Source organism: Magnolia sinica, chromosome 19, assembly GCF_029962835.1.
Source record: "Magnolia sinica isolate HGM2019 chromosome 19, MsV1, whole genome shotgun sequence".
NCBI classification, from domain to species: Eukaryota; Viridiplantae; Streptophyta; class Magnoliopsida; order Magnoliales; family Magnoliaceae; genus Magnolia; species Magnolia sinica.
Window position 1 is genome coordinate 68359057 of NC_080591.1, and position 7981 is coordinate 68367037.

The 7981-nt window shown below is 37.4% G+C and overlaps 1 protein-coding gene across 4 annotated transcripts; it reads left to right on the forward strand.

Annotated features, from left to right (window-relative positions):
* Positions 1-201: 201 nt before the first annotated feature.
* On the forward strand, positions 202-7713 carry LOC131235326 (BAG family molecular chaperone regulator 4-like). 4 transcript variants are annotated; one of them, XR_009166063.1, is made up of 6 exons: positions 203-435; positions 5477-5733; positions 6212-6358; positions 6777-6854; positions 7059-7108; positions 7237-7713. XR_009166063.1 is itself a non-coding variant. In XM_058232463.1 (4 exons), exons 1-4 carry the CDS (start codon positions 291-293, stop codon positions 6647-6649), a joined length of 618 nt encoding a protein of 205 aa, XP_058088446.1. In that variant the 5' UTR covers positions 202-290; the 3' UTR covers positions 6650-6675. The 4 variants fall into 4 exon arrangements, 2 of the variants coding, with proteins under 2 accessions (XP_058088446.1, XP_058088445.1); XM_058232463.1 differs by lacking the exons at positions 6777-6854; positions 7059-7108; positions 7237-7713 and adding an exon at positions 6581-6675 and having other exon boundaries at positions 202-435; XM_058232462.1 differs by lacking the exons at positions 6777-6854; positions 7059-7108; positions 7237-7713 and having other exon boundaries at positions 6212-6559.
* Positions 7714-7981: the final 268 nt, after the last annotated feature.

Sequence of the window (7981 nt, forward strand, 5' to 3'; positions counted from 1 at the left end):
CACAAACATGGTGGTGGGCCCCACCCAGCATCATTGCGCAGGAACTTATCTGCGAAGGCTATAACATGAAATCCATGAGTCTGGATCCTCTATTACCGGGTAAACAGGGATTTCCTGTTATCCTAATCCTCATTGGTCCACGTCACCACTCACTTAAAAATTAAAAATAATAAAAGAAAGCTCCGGACGCCAAACCGTTATTAAAAAAACAAAGGAAAAAAAAAACCAGAAAATGAAAACAGAAAGGGAAGGAAAAGAAAAAGAAAAGAAGCTTCGGACTCCTCACATACATGCAGGATCTGAGAAATCTCCTGCAATTCCACCCAACTACATCTATCTTTCAAAACCCTCGAAAAAAAGCTATCAGAAATCTCCATTCTTGGTTAATTCGAGCTCGACTTCAGCAGCCGATCGCTGTCAGTCTTCATCAGAACCGTACGTAATTCATCCATCCATCTTCTTCGTTCATGAATTCTGTTTTCTGCTTCCTTTTCCGTCGATCTTAGGGTTAGTGTTTGGTTTTTGAACTTGAGCTCTTGAAATCATCCTGTTTTGGACGAGAATTAGAGAAAAAATTAACCTTGTTCAAGAATAGGCGTGTATTTTAGCGGATTGTGAAAGGGAAACCCAACAAATTAGCTCGGTTTATGATAATGTTAACCATAAGATAAGAGGATTCAGTTTAGTGAGTGGTCTGAGTGGGAATTTTTTTAGCTGATTGAGAAAGGAAAAATCTACAATAAACATGGGTTTATGAATGCCTAGAGAGAGAGAGAGAGAGAGAGAGAGAGAGAGAGAGAGAGAGTGGTCTGGGTGTGTATCAGAACCTGTTTAAATATCGTGCAGATTCACAGCCCAGAAGGACCACACCATAATCAGCAGTGAAATTGAATGCCTACTCTTAAAATTTTGTGGCTTTCAGAAGTTTTAGATCATGCCGATACTTGTATTTTCCATTCATTATGGTCGTTATAACCTTATGAACGAGTTAGATGGCATATAAACATAAGGCTGGCCCCCACTAAGGTTTCAATGGTGGGCATTCCCATTTCATCCCACTGTTTTCTATGGTGTGGCTCACCCCAATTTTGGATATGCCTAGATTTTTTTGACCCATGTCCTAACCCAAGCCTATAAAACTGATGAATGAATGGATATCACATCTACATCATGATGTGCCCCACAGAGCTTGCCTATGTTCCTCTTGTTTAGGCAGTTAGGTAGCACCTATTCAGGGAGAGATGAATTTTAGCTAAAGAGAGATTTGAGAAGAGATTTAGGAGATAGATCGCACTATAGAGAAGTTTTAGGGAAGGGATTTGCCCGTGGCCCCCCTATTGGAAGCTCCTGTAGGTGTACGCTATGTGGGGCCCACTGCAATTTCCTTGTAACATCCACTCCATCCATCAATTTCAAAGACTTGTATTAGGACATAAGTTAAAAAATGAGGCGGTTCTAAAACACAAGTGGGGCACGCCACAGGAAACAGTGGGATTAAACGCCCACAGTCAGAAATTGTGGGGGCCACAAAAGTTTTAGATCTGGCTAATATTTGTATCTTCAATTCACCCCAGTGGGAATAACCTTATGAGCGGTTTGAATGTCAAAGGCATTTAGGTGTCCTTGTCCAGATTCCTAACATGAAAAGGGGTTAAAATGCCCAACGATAGGCATTTAGGTGTCCTTAATAGGATATTTAACTGGAAAAAGTAGGTATGCTAGTGATAGATTGATCATTGCCAATATAACTCTTTTATCATTTCCAGTACATCTAAAGAAAACTAACAAGAATCTATCAGGTCCTTAAGGCATGATCACCATTTGAATCAAATAAAGCAGCCTCCACTCTTTAATTGAGAAGGAAGTTTCTAGCTCCTGCGCATGAGAAGTACTAGTACTGAATTTGACCCCTCCAAACAAAGGCCTGATGGGTATGCTTCTTCAGAGAATTAAAAGTGAAGAATCTAATGAAGCACTCGCATATTTTTTCCTTCCCGGTTAGAAATTTGATTTGTTTTTCTCCTAGCACTAGCCATCTTGTGAAAGTAGGATTTGTCACTATCTCCTTAATCCATTTGTCCTGGGATTTCTGCCTCCAAAAAGCTTCCCACCTCCTGAAAACATTATCTAAAGCTTCTTGCACCTTGCAGCTTCTTAGAGGCAAAATCCACATGCAATGATCTGGACTCTTCTTTGCTTCGATCCAAATCAATGAATCTTTATGGAGGTTTGCCTTGGCAGATCTCAAGTCCCCAAAATACTTTTAAATTCCATACTTTCAACTTTTCCCTTTGCATGTGAAGTTTGGCAGCTGAGCCACCCCACCCAATAGATTAGGATCTATGCAGAGGAAATTAATGCATTTGATACTATAAGTGGAATAGCCAACATTGTTTGATTCCAAATTAAGAGCAATGCCTATTGTACGTACCCCCTTCAAATTCTACTAATTCCCTTGCCTTTGCTTCATCAAGACTATGAACACAAGCAATGCCATCGCATATACTTCGCATCGCACTTAAACAAATCAGACATGTTGAGATATCTAAGTCATCTGGTAGTTCAATCTCATGGGCGTAGTTGTCCAACTTTCTCTTTACTCGACATGGCCTGATCTTATTAAAGTTGTTATGACTCCCCCCTTGAAACTTTTCTTTACGTAGATAAACTTTAATAGTCTCCTTGTATCTTCTCTCGACAATGTTCATTTGTGGCTTCTTGGTACTTGGTATTGATCTCTTCGATCTTCCTTTACATAGATAAACTATAACAGTCCCTCTCGTGCCCATCTATTTTATACATTCATTCATGGAATTGATATCTCCACCCACCTTAATTGATTTGATTGCGCCCACTTGTCACTTTGTGATCTGAAATATTACATTTCCATTCTCAAAAAATAGAAAATGGGCATACAAGAATATTAAGCAAGGTAAATTGAAATATTTCGAACCTGATGCATTATAAGTTACCTTCCAACCACTGATAAGTTCCAACTAGCATTGGGTCTCAAAACCCAACCTGTCCCCATATGAAAGGAAAATTGCATATCTTTAACAAGAATTGGTTAAAGAGTTGTTACATGTCAATTTCTGTTTCTATTGGATTTGGATGCTACCATGTTTCTTTTAATTTTTGTTTTTTCTTATGCTAGAATATGGGCTTCAATATGTTATGTTACATGAGTGCTTCAACTAGACCCTGGTACCTGCATCAAGGTACGGGTATGAGTGGTATGGCTCTTTTGGGTCCTTCCAAAGGTTCATATTCTCTTGTTGCTGGTTAAAATACATCACAGAGCTTTCTTATATTTTCAGTAAGATCCCATTGTCGGGGGGACTAGTAGTCTTCCTTAGAATCCCGAGACACACATGAAAAGGGATACCTTTTCGAGATCAAAGCATTATCCCAATTAATTGGGTTGGCTATATGAATCTTGTTCCATCATTGCACTATCAAGGGACATGCATGCATAATATTTTTATTTTACTGGCGCCTTTACAATTTTTAGTGGCACCTCTACAGTTTTTACTGGCATTCATCAAAAGCGCCGGTAAAGAATAATAAGCGTTGGTAAAAGTATCTATTTTAGCGGCGGTCATAAAAAACGCCGGTAAAGATGTGAGACAGCCGGTAAAAGATACAACGACGTCCCCCTTTAGCGGCTCGAGTACAACCGTCGGTAATTCCTTTACCGGTGGTTTTTTAGACTTTTAGGGGCGTTTTTGGCCGCCGGTAACTTTCTTCCTTTTGCTAGTTGTTCCATTTGACCATCCACCTTAGTACTGAATTCTTTTAGCTACAGTACTACCAATTTTTTATTTTTGGTTTTCGGTGCTTCTTTTCAATGGATGATATTCCTGGCAAGCACTCTGTGGACTATGTCTGAGTATTCTAGCTGATGATCATCACAGATTTATCATTCTCCAAATACATGTACAAACCAGTGTTTTAAATAGCACACCCATAGCGTATACATAGTACACTGTAGCTATACCGCCTTCACATGCATACAGATGCATTTCACATCCAAGTCAGGATCTGGCTAATTGGTATTCACTTTATACTTTCTTTGCAAAGGTACATCGATACAGGAGATTTTTTTCTGAGTAGCTTGAGGAAAGGAGACTTATATCTAGAGGCAACTGCAAATTTCTAGTGCTTATCATCCAATGTTCATCATCAGCTTTCTCACTTTCAATTTCCCGTCTCCATTGATAAATTTGTGAACTCTTGTTCCTCCTCTTAGATGGGCAGAAGTGTTAAACTTCTTTTTTATAATATATTCGTAGGCAATAAACTTTTGGACTTGATAGTTTCTGATACCTGGGGATGTACTTGGTTTTGCTATTAGATACATTTCATTGATATTAGTAGATTTACATGGTATTTTTGCATGGTATGCACTTGTGTTTTTTCAAAGACTAAAATTAAATATTGAGAATATCTTCGAGTGTGTATAATCAAAAGTATTCAAGCCACTGGTGGTGGTGAATACAAGAAATTCAAACCCTTTCTTGAAATATATGGTAATACTCATGGTTTCTCTTGTACAGTCTCCATGAATGTCTATGGTGTCTGATGATCACATCCCACCAATTATGCCATTCAATGTTGTAATTTTTCTCATTAACCATCTACTTTTTCCAAACACACAGAAACTCTTTTTATTTCTCTTTTTTAATTATCAATTTCTTGGGGTTTTGGATATGAATGTTTTAATTAGGCTAGCTATGTATTGACTGATCATCCTTGCATGTGATACTAATGTACATCTAGACCATCCAAATTGTGGATGAAGCATATCTCTAAAATCACAATAATCACCAATTAATGGCTATCAAATGGATGGCTATAAGTAGGGAGTGGTCCAAATTTGAAGGGAAAAGTTAAATGGTTAATATTATCTTACAAATGCAAAATTTCCATTTATGCTTCATTCCAGTAATGGTAGTTTATTTTTTAATTCCATATGCATTCAAAATCCCGATGCGAGTCCTAGATAAATTAAAATCAAGTCCAGCAAGGACTTTAACAGATGAAGGAAGCTTATCCTAATGACACGGAAGCTAATCATACTGGAATCAAGTCCAGCAAGGACTTTAACAGATGAAGGAAGCTTATCCTAATGACACGGAAGCTAATCATACTGGAAATTGTTTGTCTTTAACCAATGCTAACAATTCTTACCTCAGTAAGGTCATTTGTGTGACTCTAGGATTTATATGCTCCCCATAATTGATGAATATCCCCAAGGTGAGTTCACTTCTTTCTTAGGTTTTCTACTTTTTATTTGGCATATTTTGGTGATTTTACCATGTACTTTTGCATTTCTTATATTATATTATTTTGTTTTTATCTTTGTGCATTTGAGTTTTCTGGGTCGTTCTTTTTATAAGTATTAACTAGTAACAGTGCCCGCTAAAGTTTCTTTTGGTGAATTTGGTTAATCATGATTTTTTATATTTTAATAAAGGGAATCTGAAGGGGGTTCTTGCTCGGGAGACTGGTTTGGAGCCAAAGGAACAAAAGCTTTTGTTCAGGGGCAAAGAGAAAGATGATGATGAGTTTTTGCACATGGTAAGTGTGAAGGACATGTCAAAGGTGGTCCTCATGGAGGATGCAGCCAGCAAGGAGAGGAAGCTTAAGGAGATGAAGAGAGATCAAGTGATCTCTGGAGCTCTTAATTCAGTTGCCCTAGTCAAAGCAGAGGTTGATAAGCTCTCACAAAAGGTGACTTCTAAAATTCTACCAACAACATGCCGATTGCATTGTAGTTGAGATCATAGTTTAAAAACCCGAAAACTCAGCTTGACTCAAAGACTCTACCTGACTTGACTTGGTGGCTAGTAACAATAAATTAAAAATAGTAGGAATAGGAAGGAACATTTAAATTAGTTATGTTTGTTATTAGTCTTATAGAATGAGAAGCCAAGCCACTAAAGATCACATAGCTCACTGGTTGAATGTGTTGCACGCCTACACCTATGTTATTCTACTTTTTATTAAAAAGGCCTGAGTCATAGCAATCACGTTGAGTTGACAGAGTCTCCCCGAGTCAGGGTCAAGTCACTCTAAGATTGGAATTTACCATTGACTAGGCTCAAAATCTTGCCGAGTTTTGTCAAGTCGAGTCAGCGAGTTTTAGAACTATGGTTAAGATTCATGTGCTTTTCCTTTTTTTACAAATGATGTGGCTTAGATTTTGCAGGTGTCTTCTTTGGAGGTAATCATGCATGGTGGGACCAAGGTTGCTGAAAAGGAGTTTGTGGTGTTGACTGAATTATTCATGGTGCAATTGTTGAATTTGGATAGCATTGACGCTGAAGGAGAAGCAAAAGTACAGAGACGGAGTGAGGTAGTTAATTTTCTTCAAGTTGTGGTTGCCTTTCCCTTTCTTGCATATCGTGTACCTTTTCAAGCGTCTAGCTGTCATCAGTGGGTTATAGAGCTTTGTGACTTTGCATCTACTGATATAGGTATTTAGTCAGAGCTCAGCAAGGGGCTTATCATTCCCTAATCAGTTTAAAGGGTTTGATCTATGCTTATACTTGAATTGCTGTGGTTGAATATAATGCAGATACTTCTTTCATGTGAATTGGAGTCTAGAGGAATTATCTGCTCCTCAACCAAATATGTGATGGCTTGATTTAGTTTTTCACATGGGCATTTTTCATGAAATTTTTGTGAGGATTTATTCATGTTAATTAAGTGCAAGAGGTTAATATTCAGATATGATGATCTTTTAGGAATCTAAAATCATTAGCTGCTATCAGATTTATTCAAAGTCGTTGATCAAAGAGCAAAGCTAGTTATGAGTGAGTTGTCAGATGAGCAGTCCATACAGCCACCAGGTATGCATCTCAATGCATTTAATGGTTTTCTATTTAACAATGTGTTTTGTTTGTACCTGGAGGGGGAACACCATTGTTTTGAGCATTTACACATGCTTTTCATGGATTTTAATTTTAATTTTATTATTTATTTTATTTTATTTTATTTTTTTTGTGGTTGTCTGCTACTTAACTTTTCTCTGTTTTCTTCTGGCAACAAATAAGCTTCCAATGGTAAAGAAACTCAAGCCAAGAGGGAGAAATCGAAGGAGAAGGTATTTAAATGCCTATCTTTCATTTTATTTATTTGCTTATGGGCAGAATACTTCAAATGTGTTTATTGCCCAACAGCAACAATTATGTTATTTATATAAAAAATTCTCAAACTTGATTGTTTTTATAGGGTCAGTTGACACTCTCCACTGCTGAACCTCCTAATCCTACAACAAGTGATCCTGAACATGAACAGAGAGCAGACTAGCATACAAGCATCTGCATCAAGTGTAACATTTGATAAAGATGAAGATGCCCCATCTGAAAATGCTGCTGCTGTGTCCAGTAATTTTACAGACCAGAAAAGTACAGATGTTTTTGGCAAGTTGTGAAAATTGAAGCCATTGCAAAGAGAAGGAACTGCCATTATCAGTCATCAGATTTGACGCCACTCGTGCAGGATTTTAATCAATTGTGCCTAAATTTAGGCCTACAAGCACTTCAGCCCTTTAACACCACTCGTGCTAGGAGTAGACCATATAGAGGATTTGTTATTTATTTATTTATATTCAAGACCATTTTCAATTTATTGTAATAAATATTATATGTTTTTTATTGTGTAGTAATATAAATTTTGTTTAATATTAGTTTTAATTGTATTGCATCATTTTTATGTTTCAAATATTAAAAAAAATACAGGTTTCAATTGAATTATATATAATAATAATAAATTACTGGCCTACACTGGGCCCTTTCAAATCCTATACAAAGACTTTTACCGGCGCTTGTATAGACTTTTGTCGGCGCTTTTTCGTGAGTAAAAGTGTCTGAAAATCATTCTTCTGCTGGCGCTTGGATAGACTTTTGCTAGCGCTTTTTTCACTTTTGCCAGCGCTTCTGTTAGAAATACAAGCAGCCAGCAAAAGCGTCAGGCC

What these genes read in the sequence shown, in the direction of transcription:
- LOC131235326 (XM_058232462.1), top strand. Translation starts at nt 291, where the DNA reads ATGCAGGATCTGAGAAATCTCCTGCAATTCCACCCAACTACATCTATC. An exon ending in TGTCAGTCTTCATCAGAACC is followed by an intron (nt 436 to 5,476) that starts GTACGTAATTCA and finishes ATTTTAATAAAG; the next exon opens with GGAATCTGAAGGGGGTTCTT. An exon ending in TTGATAAGCTCTCACAAAAG is followed by an intron (nt 5,734 to 6,211) that starts GTGACTTCTAAA and finishes TAGATTTTGCAG; the next exon opens with GTGTCTTCTTTGGAGGTAAT.